The sequence below is a fragment of the Trematomus bernacchii genome, unplaced genomic scaffold, assembly GCF_902827165.1.
Source record: "Trematomus bernacchii unplaced genomic scaffold, fTreBer1.1, whole genome shotgun sequence".
NCBI classification, from domain to species: domain Eukaryota; kingdom Metazoa; phylum Chordata; class Actinopteri; order Perciformes; family Nototheniidae; genus Trematomus; species Trematomus bernacchii.
Window position 1 is genome coordinate 7,592,106 of NW_022988066.1, and position 15,522 is coordinate 7,607,627.

The following is a 15,522-nucleotide window of genomic DNA, read 5'->3' on the forward strand; positions in this document are numbered from 1 at the left end:
TGACCCAGTTAGAGGTAAAACAAGCTAAGCTTTTGTCTCAATCGTTTCACATTTGGGGGAGACTCTGCCGTGAAAGCAACAATGTCTGACTGCAGGAGGCAGTGGAACCGGGAGGATGAGCTGCCGGTCTACCTGGCTGGGCCGATCCCCACCGGGCCGATCCAAAGGAAAACCTACGGAATGTTCAGCTCCGTGGAGGGAGCGTTTGAAAGCAAGACTATAGACTTCGATAACTACGCGGTTGGGAGGAAAGGCAGCGGCACCCCGAGAAGCGGGCGCCGGGAGAGGGTTTTGGATGCTGGTGATCCCGTCGGCAAGACGTCCAGCGAGGCCCGGGAGGGGTCACTGACCAACTCTCCCGGCGACACGGACGATCAACAAGCAGGTGTGGAGGTCAGATATTCATCGGGGAAGGAAAGCCCAAATGGGGAGGTAGGATTGAGGATTATGCCCCTTGGCTTTTTCTTTTGTCTGTCTATCTTTTTGGTGGAAATAGTGCTCGTTGTTTTATGCATGAACATGGTTCACGTTAAATATGATTTTCATTAAGTGCAGTAAGAAAACTCGCCTATACTGTATATTACAGCTGATGGAGACAGGACTATTCAAAGAAAGAACAATGGAGTGTAGTTGTAACGACTGGATGCATAGATTTGAATGTCTTATTTTTAAAAGGCAAAATGTGTTGTGTTGCAAAACTATCGCCTTAATATTTGTACTTGAACAACCCCTTGGAAATTGTGATTTTGAGATAAATGCCCGAGTTTGCATAACTGATGAAGTTTGTGCTGCATTGCAGTTTGGCCATTTTAGTTTACGTCTACATGGCTCATAAAAAATCTACAAACAGATGCAAATAATTTCGATACAATGAAACTCCCCTCAGTGTGTGGTGCTGAACTGGACAGCGCCAGACAGCGTCCCTCGCAATCCTGTTGTTCTGCTCTCACGTGAGCTGTTTATGTTAGCGCGTGCAGGGGTGTGACAGGAGTAGTCTCTTTCTTTCTCGGTGCCGTTCGGGATTAGCTGGCTTTCCTCACTTGCGCATGCACCGAAAGGTCACCTGTCCTGTCACTGTGCGTGCTCCACGCGTCCTGACGCAGCCGCACGCCGGCGGATTCACCACTGTCCCTTTTACACACACGGAAACTAAAACCAACACACATTCGGTTAGAAGGGGCGGAGATCGTAGGACAGGGCGCCTGAGTCATTGCAACCCGCTACTAAATAGACTGCCAGAGGGCAGAGCGACGGGGAAGGCATGTCTGGGTCCAGTTACCATGAGAATAACGGCATCCACCATCTGAAGGTAAGAGACCCGGCCTGGTCGGTGTGTTGGCCGGAGAAGCTCTCCACTTGTAAATCCCTGCTCCCAATGCCGGCAGAGAAGGGATTACATTCTTAGTGAGGCGACAAAAACCGAAGGAATTTCTCTACTCTCTCTCCAGTGTGAGACAGCCAACTCTAGACAGAGGTGACAGTTCTCTACTGGATGTCTGTGTGTCTAATCGAGCACGTATTCTCTTACGGTTGGACATTGTTGTGTAATCTCGACGCCTGTCAGAGGGATTAACTCGGTTGACGTGACGGTCTATCCAGATCACACATGCAGGAAACAATGACTAGCGTTAAACAACATAAAGGTTTGAGACTGGATTTGTGCAAAGATGCATTCTTTTAAGCTACAATAAAGCATGCATTCTGCAGAAAGTCTCCTCTAAACCTCTCCAAAGTAGGCCTATTATAAAACACAAAATAAATCCAAAGGCATGCTACTGACTAAGCATTCAGTTTCATGGGGAATACAGGAAACAACACATCGATTCATACACAGCATTCAAATTAGTCCTTTTGTAAGCATAATCATTTTTGGATAACTTCAGCGAGCTGTCAGCAGCTGTCAACTGAGCCATAGGATCATTGGTTACCATGGAGATGTAACATCCTCCTAAAGTGGTTGCCAGGCAGGCAGCCTTCATGGTGGTAGAGTGTGTGGACGCATGGAAGTCTGGGTAAAAATGTGCTAGTTTTACACGGTGCCTCTAAATAAGCAGTCAAACCTCATCCTGCACAGAAGCAAATTGAAGATGAAGGCAGACAGCCCTGATAGCTATAATGAGAAACCGCCCACTTGTGTGGCTATGTATTTATTTACACCCCATCCATTATATTGTTGTTAAGTCAATGATTACACAACTGATTGTGCAATATATCAAAATGTCAGGATTGATTTAAACCAAACCTTCCCCTCCCTCCTTCCCTCCCTCTGTACTTCTCCCCCTGTAGAGTGAAAGGCTGTTGATCAAAGGAGGGCGGGTGGTCAATGATGACCGGTCTCTCTATGCAGATGTATACATTGAGAATGGACTCATCAAGTGAGTATAAAGAGTTATTTAAATAAGGAGGCATACAAATAGGGATTTTTACAGAATATATAAATATCTTGCAGTCAATAATGATTTCACTTTCTTATTTCCCTTTTCACTACCCATTTCACCCACAATCACCCCTGTGTCTCATGTGTCTGGTCCTTGGCAGGCAGGTGGGGGAGAATCTGGTTGTACCTGGGGGTGTCAAGGTGATAGAGGCTAATGGCCGAATGGTGATACCGGGGGGGATAGATGCCAACACCTGTCTGATGAAGCCATACCTGGGAACACCGCCTGCTGATGATTTCCTCCAAGGCACCAAGGCTGCACTCGCTGGGGGCACCACCATGATCAGTGAGTGTGGATGCTTAGACAGACACATATACAGTCACAGTGAATACTGTTACAACATTATCTTTCAAGCGATGAAATACATTAGGTACGCTCTTCACATCTTAACCTATGACTCTTTTTTTCTTTCAGTTGACCATGTAACCCCGGAGCCCGGGGAGAGTCTGCTGCAGGCGTTTGAGTGCTGGCAGGAGGCTGCGGATAAAAAGGCATGTTGCGATTACTCCCTGCACGTAGACATCCCCCAGTGGGATGAGAATGTTAAAGATGAGTTGGAGCTGCTGGTGCAAGAGAAAGGTACATACGTTTGTAATGACTGCATGCTGTTTTATAGCTGTGGTCAATGCTGTAGTTCTTGTTTCATGTTCATCCCTATTTTGGACCCATTTCACTTGAACAACAGGGAGAGATTATGGCCTACTGTAGTGCTGAATCCTCTTATAGCGGAGGCGCAGTAGTAATCCATTGTTCTCTGCGGTGCTGTCATGGTGGTGGTGTGTCAATTCTTCTTGTAATCTGTTTTAAGTAACAAATCACTTTTCTTATGGGGCCGCCAGTAACTTGGCCAAGGCAGCTGCCTGTGTGGGGGATCCCCTTCTGCAATAAAGTTGAAAGTTGTAATTTACAGCTTCGATTATTTGTACTTCAGACTAGGTTGTGGATCAGTTTCTCTACTTTTGCAACTTGACATTTAACATTTATCTCTATTCTATTTAGTGCATATCATGATACTAAATGTTTCCACACTCAAACATTTTTCTTTTTTATCCTTCTTGCTAATTTTTACTTTATTACCTTCTTGTCATGAATACATTCATCGTTTCCACTGCCAGGTATCAACTCCTTCCAAGTGTACATGGCCTATAAGGATACATATCAGATGACAGACTCTGAGGTATGTTCATAATCACAGATTACAATTATCACTAATATTGCATTAATGAGCAATATCTTGTTTTTCTCCATTGAGTATTAATGGCTTGCTTGTTCTTTGGACTCTCCCACAGCTGTATGAGGCTTTCTCCTTCCTGAAGCAGCTGGGTGCCGTGGTTTTAGTTCATGCTGAAAATGGAGACCTGATTGCTCAAGTAAGTGCCTCATTACCTCCTCTAGTTTGGTCTCTTATCTGGCAACCCATATCTCTGGTAACACCGTCATAACCTGTGAGTCTTTAGCTCCCATTACTAACAATATAAAGTGATCAATCTTCTGACTTAATATTCTCTTCCACCTACACTGCAGTTGAGAGATATTCTTCTTAACTCTATACACAGACACACATAGAGAGAGAGAGAGAGAGAGAGAGAGATAGATAGAGAGAGATAGAGAGGGAGAGAGAGAGAGAGAGAGAGAGAGAGAGAGAGAGAGAGAGAGGAAGAGAGGAGAGGAGAGAGAGAGAGAAGAGAGATGAGAGAGATGAGAGGAGAGGGAGGAGGAGAGAGAGAGAGAGAGAGAGAGAGAGAGAGAGAGAGAGAGAGAGAGAGAGAGAGAGAGAGAGAGAGGATTATTGCTGCTGGTGCAGCCGCTGAGTGTGACAGGTTTTTTAAGGGCACCACCGCTTTTGCGCGTCATTATACTAATGATGATGATGTAATGGTTATTAAGATTGAAGATAATTGAAAGCTAAGGTGCTGATAGTACTGACAGCAGTGATTAAAGTGGTAGTCATGATCATGTAGATGATGGTCTGAATTAAAGGGACTCCTAAAGTTGAAACTATAATGTATTTAAAGATTAAAGAGGGTAATGACTGATGATAGGAGTTCCGATGATAAATGATAACATACTCGTTAATGTAATTGTAATGAAAACAGGGAGATGGGTGATGAACAACCTTTAAGAAGCACCAACCTTCTTGTGAGAAAGCAATGAAGCCAACACATATTGAAAAAGACAAGCAGTAAGGGGGTGGAGGTTTGGTTATCTTTCCAATTTTGCTGTTTTCCAGACAGCGCTGTCAGAAGCACAACAGGTGCAAGCTCCCAACAGTGAAATTGGCATCCTAGGATTACAATGCACCCTTTGATGGCATGACAGACCATGATATTTTCACTTTAAAAGCCATTGGAGACCAGCAAAGGCGTTGTTGTGGGTAAAACATGATTTGACAAGTACTATATGTCATGCTGAGAGTTATTGCAGTGGGAGGAAGATACTCAGAATTAAATCTTATTAAATTGTGTTTTAGGAACAGAAAAAAATCCTCGGAATGGGAATCACCGGACCCGAAGGCCATCCGCTGAGTCGTCCTGAAGAGGTGATATCCCTCTCCTATTCCCCTCATCCGTCCATCCATCCACCCATCCATCCATCCATCCATCCATCCATATCCATCCATCCATCCATCCATCCATCCATCCATCCATCCATCCATCCATCCTCCATCCATCATCCATCCATCCATCCATCCATATCCATCCATCCATCCATCCCATCCATCCATCCATCCATCCATCCATCCATCCATCCATCCATCCATCCATCCATCCATATCCATCCATCCATCCATCCTCCATCCATCCATCCATCCATCCATCCATCCATCCATCCATCCATATCCATCCATCCATCCATCCATCCATCCATCCATCCATCCATATCCATCCATCCTCCATCCATCCATCCATCCATCCATCCATCCATCCATCCATCCATCCATCCATATCCATCCATCCATCCATCCATCCATCCATCCATCCATCCATCCATCCATCCATCCATCCATCCATCCATCCATCCATCCATCCATCCATCCATCCATCCATCCATCCATCCATCCCAATCCATCCATCCAATCCCATCCATCCATCCATCCATCCATCCATCCATCCATCCATTCATAGGTTTTAATGTTTCTTTACTTCTTTACATGCAGCTGGAGGCTGAGGCGGTGTTCCGTGCCATCACTCTTGGTAACTGTGTGAACTGTCCTATCTACATCACCAAGGTGATGAGCAAGAGTGCAGCTGACACTATTGCCCAGGCCCGTAGGAAAGGTCAGCCTCTCTTTCTTTCCATTTCAGTCAATGTGTCTGAATTGATTTTAAGGACTCTTTCCAGTGTTTATACATCCTGATTGAACATCTGCTTTTCACATCCTGACCGACACACTGTCTCTTTCTTCCCATCCAGGTTATGTAGTTTTTGGGGAGCCAATTACAGCCAGTCTGGTCACTGATGGCTCTCACTATTGGAGCAGGAACTGGGCCAAAGCGGCTGCTTATGTGACATCTCCACCTTTAAGTCCTGACCCCACAACCCCAGACCACCTCAACACACTGCTGGCTTGGTATGTCTTAAACCTTTTCAGACAACTTTAAATGCAATAACCCAGGGTTTGACTCTGTGTAATGGTAATGCTCTGTTAAGCCTGTTGAAATACTGTATGTCCCCTGCGTATATTTCATGTTTCAAAACCGTGACTAATAAACACTTTTATTTCAATGCAGAGCGAGGGCAATAGTTTAAATTAATGTCAACCTCTAAAAGTGAAATAATTATTATTAAATAAGCTTCGAAAAGGGTCCACGTCTTGCTGTTTGCCTCAGGTATTAGTGTAATGTTCCTGCCAAGGACAACTGCTAGTGTAATGCTTAATGTCAAGCCAGCTTCAGTGAGAAAGAAAAACAGATGGAGAGGAGGGAGAAGGTGAAGGTGTATGTGTGAGGAGAGGAGGAGCAGTATGATAACGGTAGAAGAGACTTATAAGGGATAAATGACTTAATAATTGTTTGCAAGCCACTTTAACTGTAGTGCCGTTTTTAGTATTACATGTATACATTAATGTATTGAGTATAATAATATATGTATACTTCTATCACTACATAAAGCCATTTTCCCATTGTAATTGATGTGTATTATAGAGTGATAAAGTGCCCCAGACCAAACCCACCCTGGTTCTCTCACATATGCACAGAACATCCTGCTGTACACTTTTGACTGTCCTTGATTCCATAAATAGCACAGCAACTAGAATCCTTCATCATCTGTTGCCTTGGCTACCAACTGCCTTCCTCCTCATCCTCTTAACTTTTCCTCCTTCCTTTCCTCTGCTTCTCCACCCTTTCCTCTGCAACCCCAGCTTCTCTAGGCGGGTCTGTGCTGTCACACCAGTGCTGCTATACTGCTGTGTGTTTGAGCTTCTAAAGTGACAGGGTGTACTTTGAGTTTTTTTTTCTGAAAGGCGAACAAAAGAACAACTCTTTTCCATATTTCAGTATGGCCCATTATTTCCATAACAAGCACTCTCATGGTCATAATGATCCCTCAGCTCAGGATGATGAAGTAATCACTGTAATTAACAAATGACTAGAAGGCCCTGGATGAGAAATTACCCAAATCATACCTTATAAACAGTCAAATTTAGCATCTTGTATATAAGGGGGAAAGGTAATACAGGTATTTTTTAAATATAACAGTGTATATTTACGATGTGATCTGGTTAAGGCTCTATGGACTGGTTCAGCTGCCTGGCTATTCTGTCACGACATGACTTATTCTTAAACTCACCAACTTAAAGAGCATAAAAATAGCATTCATGTTCATTTTGATTACTTGAATGTAAATATTGCTTTTAACAGATTGTTGCAGCCAAATGCATGTTAACTGACCACCTTATCCCGATGATTGAGCTGCCTTTAAAAGTTCAAGACAAAGTTCTGCAGTAAAAACTATACAAGTTGACAGGTTACATTTTTTTTTACGTGGTCAAGGTTCTGTTGAACTGACTGTGTATTGAGTTGACATGTGATCATGTCATATTATTTCTCTGCTTTGATTCAGTGGGGACCTGCAGGTGGTGGGCAGTGCTCACTGTGCGTACAGCACTTCCCAGAAGGCAATTGGTAAAGATGACTTCACTCTGATCCCAGAGGGGACAAACGGAGTGGAGGAGAGAATGGGTTTCGTCTGGGACAAGGCCGTGGTGAGCGATGAGGAAGTGTGTGTGTGTGTGTGTGTGTGTGTGTGTGTGTGTGTGTGTGTGTGTGTGTGTGTTGTGTGTGTGTGTGTGTGTGTGTGTGTGTGTGTGTGTGTGTGTGTGTGTGTGTGTGTGTGTGGTGTGCGTGACGTGCGTGCGTGCGTAGCGTGCGTGCGTGCGTGCGTGCGTGCGTGCGTGGCGTGCGTTGCGTGCGTGCGTGCGTGCGTGCGTGCGTGCGTGCGTGCGTGCGTGCGTGCGTGCGTGCGTGCGTGCGTGCGTGCGTGCGTGCGTGCGTGCGTGCGTGCGTGCGTGCGTGCGTGCGTGCGTGCGTGCGTGTCTCCAACTCTAAACATTTACTTCTCTCTCTCTTTAAGGCCATGGGAAAAATGGATGAAAACCAGTTTGTGGCAGTCACATCTACCAACGCTGCGAAAATCTTCAACCTGTACCCTCGCAAAGGGCGGATAGCGGTGGGCTCTGACGCAGATATTGTCATCTGGGACCCAAACAGCACCAAAACAATCACTGCAAAACTCCAGCAGTCGGTGAGAGCAATAACAATAACAGGATAAGGACATTAGTTAAAAGAGAAAGGATACATTGTTGAATTGAATACAAGGGATAACAGAATAATGCAACGGATGCTTTGTGATCTTAATACAAAATACCACTCTAAATACTGCATCAGTTGAGGGAGCAGAAGGACTTGAAGGACAAAGGCAGGAGAGAGGCTGTAGGAGAGAGGGGTTCACACTGTATGGGAGATGGCAGAGTGTGAAATAGGATGAAAACCAAGGGACGGATCACAGGAGGTGAAGTTGGAATATAAAATTCAGTCAAGCCTGACATTACTGTGAGTAGTATGATGTCCTATCAGAATAATACAATACATGCATTGGATACCAAACCCCTGATCAAAAAGCATATATAAAATGTTTAAGGAAAGCTTACATTCTAATTGGGTTCAAAAGTGTCGGTTTCCCTAAAAATCACAAAAAACATTTGATCATTTTAACAATGGTTTGAAATGTCTTCAATAGGCAGTAGAACCAGGGAAAGCTCTTAACAGTGAGGCTGAGTGAAGGTGTAAGGTATATGCATGCACAGATGGCTGGAAAGCTAAATACATACATTGTTGTTGTTGTTGTGTATTTGCAATTTAGGTGAACCGAGCCTTTGCTTTTTTTATTTACGACAAAACGATGCAACTTAACTTAGCAACATGGTCTTTGAGATGGACATTTGCCTTGAGCAATGGGACAACATACAGTGACGATGTTAGACAGTGTTTAATATATTCAGTCTGCTCTGCCACTGTCAAAAGCCCTAATCCAGACTGGTGCCGGCTTTAGGTTATAATCCCCATTCACCCCTCACCCATTTTGAGCTAGCATCTCTCTACCCATCCCCCTGTAGTCGCTCCTCCTACTGTATATTCCCAAGCCTTTCACTTATTCATCCTCAATCTTCTCCACTGCTGCATTTCATGGCATATAGTAAGCCTCCTGTAATAATGATTGCAAAAATAGCCCGTGGGGCCGAGACAGCGCAGAGTATCAATGTACTGAGGAGGAAATGAAAAGCTCTCCCTTGTTCATCTGCTCTTTTCCAATTTTATCGTGATGCTTACAGTATGTTTATTCCTCTCCACACAGGCTTCAGAATACAACATATTTGAGGGTATGGAGTGCCGTGGGGGTCCAGCGCTGGTGTTGAGTCACGGACGAGTTGTTTATGAGGAAGGCAAGGTGCAGGCCCAGCAAGGCACCGGTCGATTTATTCCCCGCAAGCACTTCCCAGACTACGTTTACCAGCGCATTAAAGTCAGGAACCAGGTGCAGTACATACATCATATTAAAGCAATTCTTCAAAAGGTTAAAAGATTTTCCAGTAAAAGATTAAATGGGTGGTCAACATCCAGTCATTATAGTTGCACCATCGTTTTTTTCTTCAATATGACTTTAAACAATACATATCAAATACATAAAAATAAAATACTAATTGGCAATGTGACTGTACAGGCTTTTTTGTTTTTTGAAGAGTGACTAACATGTCAGCTAACATGTGTTTGTCTGTGTGTTTTTCTAGGCAAAGAATCAGCAGGGCGTTATTCGTGGGTTGTACGATGGCCCCGTATATGATGTGGTTCCTACCCAAACATATATTACTCCTTCTCCTTCAGCCAGAAATTCACCCACTTCTCACCAACCACCACCAATACGCAATCTCCACCAGTCCAACTTCAGCCTATCAGGTAACAAACATTTTATATTTTATACTATTTTTCTTAATCCAATCCAGTACCTGTATGCCTACCTATGATGCTTTTAATATTTTAAATGGAGCAATATGTGAGCCTTCATTTTTAAGTTCCAAAATGAATAGATTTATTTACTGAAGTAAACAAATCTAACATATCATTTTGTCTTTGTTTTCCAGGGTCTCAGATTGATGACATCGTCCCTCGTAGGTCTGGCCAACGCATTGTAGCACCCCCTGGTGGTCGCTCCAATATCACCAGCCTTGGTTAAAGTGGTTGTTCTGGGGTTTCACCTCTTGAGTGTGTGTGTGTGTGTGTGTGTGTGTGTGTGTGTGTGTGTGTATGACTGAGAGTGTGAGCATACTGACATGAATGAATACCGTTGTACTTTTTGGTACAATGGTGACACACTCGTATTAGACCATTATGATTTGTATCAGTTTGCCTTGAGTAAATGGTCGCAGAGAAGAAGCACATGATACTTCAATTAACCTTAGAATGTGATTTACAATCAACCAAGTCATTCAAAAACTCATGGGCTCACAATCTGGCACTCATACACACACACACAGATCAGTTCTCGGACCCCCTCCAAGCACCCAAATGTGAACCCAGTGTAATGTCAAACTGTTGTTAACTCTTTTTCCCGTGAGCATGACTTCCTCCTCATTCTTCCTCACATCCTACGTCTCAAACGGTGTGGGTCTGCTCACTCATGGTGCTCCCTTCCACCCATCTGGTGGACAGCTTCAGAAATAACACAGCATCTCCTGCACCTGTTTTTCAGCATCTTGGCAATACTTGTTTTAATGTGTCTCCACAGGATCTATTATACAGATTGCATGAACACGTCCTTAGATGTTGCACTACTTGTGGTTTATTGTTGCAATGGAGGAACACTAACAATGTAATCAAGAGAGCACAGGCATATTCTTATAATGGTAAATGTATGCTTTGAATACGTAATGACACCCACTGTGGATAGAGCCAGCTGTTACTAGGTTCATAAATGTCAACATTACTGTGAACTTTGATGAAAGCAATGCAACTTCCTCTTCACCATCAAATACTATATGCAAATGTATCAATACTGTCTTGTGAAGTGTGACAGCAGTTGAAACAAATACAAAACCAGCTGTGCACTGCAAAATGAATTTCTAGCCGGCTGTTCCTACATAATAGGTTTCACTGTAAAGACTTTATGATGTGTGTGATAGCGTTCTCCCAATCCCTCATGCCAGAAATTGCGATGACATGCTCAATTCACTGCTGCAAAAAGGACTTCAGCTCCCATCCCTGCTATATAATACTTCACTTTGAATCGTTTTAAGCTGCTTTTTATTTTTATTTGATTGATTCTGGATGTTTTCTAGGTACATTAAGTGTTTCTATGCCGCTTATTCTTTGTTTTGCTTGTGTATGGTGTCTCCAATGGAACCACTCATGATCAATAAAGACCTGACTGTTGTCAAAAACATGTCTGAGTTTACTGCCAACTTAACATGATTTATATATGTGTCACAGGTCTGTCTCTGTTTGCTGAATGTAGCTGTCACAACAAGTGTGCGCTTATAAATGATGTCTGTTTTGCAAGGGCTTCAGTTAGTTTAAAGGGTAATCAGGTGACTTAAAGGTTGCACATTAATTGCGTTAGTCCTCAGGAACAATTTGTATATATAGTACAACAGAATAAAAATAATTTACTCTATATAAAATCAAATCTACAGGGAGTTTGTGTGGATGGTGTTCTGCATCATCAGGTTTCAGTTCAATTACAAGCTCCCTGATGGTTTCAGTTCATATGAAAGTGAGTTGATTTAGACAAATGAGTATCACAGCATTAAAGCAAAAATACCCTAACACATAAAAAGGAGCAAAAATGAAAATGGAAAAATATTTATCTTAACCTAAAAACGAATGAGCGCACAAATGTCTAAAGCCATAAATGTATTACTTACTACATATGGATGAAATACATTTTTTTTCATGGATTAGGATTGAATGCAGTCTGTAATGACATTATAAATGCTTGTTGCAATACATTTATTTCTCTCTTGGGAGAGGGAACGGGAAGATGGTCAATTGAAAGGAAAATGAATTAAATGTTCAATAGAACCCATAAAGGGAAATTAAACGGATGTTCTGGAGTGATTTCAGACACTGTATCAGTTTATGGAGTAGGCAAGGAGGCAGGCAGCGCAAAGGGTTTCATGAGGGCTCTATTTCCTTTATAAAAGCTGTGGCAATGAATTTAGGTCTGTTAATAACTCAGAAAATCATTCTAAAAAACAAACTGTCAATGATTTTTTGTGGGATCTGTTGTTAGGGAATGAATGGACAATGTAGCCCAGCAAGCATGTGGTTTTAATTCTATAGTTTTTACTGAGACATTAAATGTGTATTAGGACTTTGTAAAAGCTAGCAATATTGCTAAGTGAGTAGACAGGCAGTTAGCAATCACATTTTTCAGCCTGTTGGAAATTAGTTAGATTTTCTGGAGAGTTGAAGTCTTTTTTTTTTTCAGCCAGCAGCAATAAGTAGGTACCAGTTATGCCTGCATATAAATGTTGTCTAATAGAAATATGAGGTCTGCAATCAATAGTGATAAATAAATATTGGTTTTTATTCATTCGTAAACACCTGATGATGATATAAATAGCGCTGTTGTTGTTGTTAAAAAGGTTATCATGTGTGTTGCACCAGTCTGGAGCCTGTGATAGGCCTGCAAATCTTACCGCAAATTGTCTCTAGTGCACTGAAAATTGCAGTCTTTGTGACATCAGTGGATCTCATATACCAAGACATACCAGGTAGTGTTGTTATATACTGTATAAGTGAGCTTGTAATAATCTGAAAGTGCTTTCACTTTCAATGTTTCAGAACACTGTATATTTGTAGGTATGCTGCATCTGTCTTATATCCAAACCCATGTGGTCTCAAAGGAATACTTCCCTTTATTGTAGTCCCTGACAAAAACAACTTCACAGCTTTACTTCACTTAATTATCATGTCTCATCTGGCGGAGACTGGCAGCAGTAAAGTGTTTTCTCAAAGGAAAACTCTTTGTAGACAACTTGGTTCAGAAATTGTGTTTTTATTTGCTTATTATAACACCCTTCATGGGAAAGTTCTATAGCTATAAATGCACATTTTCATTAACTGCAACACACTTGAAGGTTTATTTAAAGATAAACAAGTGAATAAAAATAACTAAAAGGGCATGATAAGATGTGTAATTTCTATCTGTATACCTTAACATCAGACATTGTTTTCAGCATTGGATGGATGAATCTGAAATCTAAGACTTCTAAATCAAGTCATGTGTAGTGCTCCGAAAACATTACAAAACGTTAAAATATTCAAAGCGGAGTAGTTGTAGCACAGTTTGAAATTACTACTAGTATTTTCCCAGTGCATAACATACACACCGGTTTTGTGAAAAGAGCATTTTCTGGTGTCTAATCCAGGTGAAATGATCCAGACAACATCACCTTCACAGAGACCAACAGAGACCTACATTCTGCCGCTGCCATATGCTCTGGGAGAAAAACAAAAAGATTTTGTGTTTTATGTAGCAGGTCATGAAATCACAAAAATAGAAAACAGTGGAAAAGAGAGTCTGTGAATGTGTTAGGGTATACAGAAATCTGAACAGATGCCATAACAAGCCAGATACTTCCTATCCCTTGAAAGGAGCAGTCTGATGTTTGGGAATAACAGAGAGCTCAGCCAGCTGTGCCGTTCGTCTCCCTCAGCTGTGCACATCTGAGCTGCATCCACCTATGCAATAAACAGAAAAATATTCACTATTCTTTGTCTTACTCTCCCACATTGTGAGTAAGAACCGATCAAAAGCTAAAAATAATGTTATAATTTAGACGTAATTTGTAATGTCTTTTGGCTTTCAATAGTTATTTAATGGATTTGGAAAATGCACCCGCTGTGGGACTAATGAAGGATTATCTTATTTTATTTGATAGTCATTTTATGGGAAAATATCACGGAAAATTCATTTTGCACTGTCAACATTACATTTTAGAGACAATTAGATTTTTAGAGCTGGTTCTATAATTATATTATCTGTTGCATTGTAGATTAGTCTACTGTATTTGTATAGATTTTCTTTGGGCCAACTTCAATCAAGATGAACTGTTTGACTTTCTGTAGTTGGACTAATCATAACACATTGTAAACTCTCTTTACCTGGTACATTTATTACATTTTTCACAGCAGGCCATAAACTATATTAATATTGATATCGTTTAATCCAACAGGGGGACCTCTGACACACTGCATGATGTTCAGGCTGCAACACTCCCTTTGTCCAGCTGGTGTCCATGTTGAGCTTTGTTAAAAGGTCAAGCCTGTTTTTAAAGCAGGCTTAGAGTAGATAGATAAAGATTCAGGCCACGTTCACACATTTTACTGGCTTCTTTGACGTGACATAGGTGAACCTAACACGTTTGAGCTCTAGGATATTGATTTATATCAAGGGTTATAAAGAAGCATTTTTATTTGTCAGAGTTTAGTGAAGATGATTCATGCAAAGCAAATCATCCCACTTACCCCTGAAATTAAATTATTGATACAGGTTTCAAAATAACAGCCTAAGTAGTTAAACAGCATAATAGCTGAGAAGCTGCACTCATTGTGATAAATAACATGAGTGTGGAACAACAGGGTGACATTTTGACTTTTACAAGCCATAAACGGTCAACTATCTGCCAATCAGCAGATCAGACTCACCTCTGCAACCACTAGAAACAACAAATCAGCACCATGGACTGATAAATAGGTGAGCACACACACACACACACACACACACACACACACACACACACACACACACACACACACACACACACACACACACACACACACACACACACACACACACACACACACACACACACACACACACACACACACACACACACACACCACACACACACACACACACACACACACACACACAACTCTGTCCTCACATTCTCCGTGAGGACAGAGAATGAAACCATAACTGGGAAATGCAGAGAGCACAAGGGACAAATACATAGCACAGAGGTGGATTACTATTAAATGATGAAATAGACAGTCATTTCTTATTATCCACTCTTCCACTCATTTTAATTATTAAAAAATTCCAAATTCCAAATGTACAATGACACCTTTAGACTAAATCTGCAACCTTGTTGTAAAAATGTGTGATTCTGGAAATCTAATATTCCGGATTAACGAGTGGAAGGGAGTAAGTGTTGCTGTCTCAAAATCCCATTACAATTAGGTGTAATACTTGCTATTAAATTCACCAAATTGATAATCGTATTGTTTTTCATTGTAAAAGTCATTTAGAACAAAAACACGTTTCAACAAAAATGAAAAGTTAAAACTGAAAAAGGGGAGATATCTGTTGATGTTGAACATTTTCTATGTTATTATTACCCTATAACTGTGTAAATAAATAATTACATTTTTTTCATAAGAAAAACAAAACAAGATAGCCCTGTTGGACAGACGTTTTTTTTTTTTTTTTTTTGCTGCATTTTGTATCTGTCTTAAACTTGTGGCTTATTTCCTGTTTTGATAAGAGAGGCTTTTATTTTGAAGGCAGCTCTTAGGGAATT

The 15,522-nt window shown here is 41.5% G+C and overlaps 1 protein-coding gene across 2 annotated transcripts; it reads left to right on the plus strand.

Annotated features, from left to right (window-relative positions):
• Positions 1–63: 63 nt before the first annotated feature.
• crmp1 (collapsin response mediator protein 1) lies at positions 64–11,367 on the plus strand. Of its 2 annotated transcripts, none has more exons than XM_034120326.1 (14): positions 64–432; positions 2,287–2,375; positions 2,539–2,723; positions 2,853–3,017; positions 3,554–3,615; positions 3,728–3,808; positions 4,909–4,977; positions 5,596–5,716; positions 5,853–6,009; positions 7,503–7,644; positions 8,013–8,183; positions 9,294–9,473; positions 9,727–9,892; positions 10,078–11,367. In XM_034120326.1, exons 1-14 carry the CDS (start codon positions 82–84, stop codon positions 10,167–10,169), a joined length of 2,031 nt encoding a protein of 676 aa, XP_033976217.1. In that variant the 5' UTR covers positions 64–81; the 3' UTR covers positions 10,170–11,367. The 2 variants fall into 2 exon arrangements, with proteins under 2 accessions (XP_033976217.1, XP_033976218.1); XM_034120327.1 differs by lacking the exon at positions 64–432 and adding an exon at positions 1,187–1,309.
• The last annotated feature ends 4,155 nt before the right edge of the window (positions 11,368–15,522 follow it).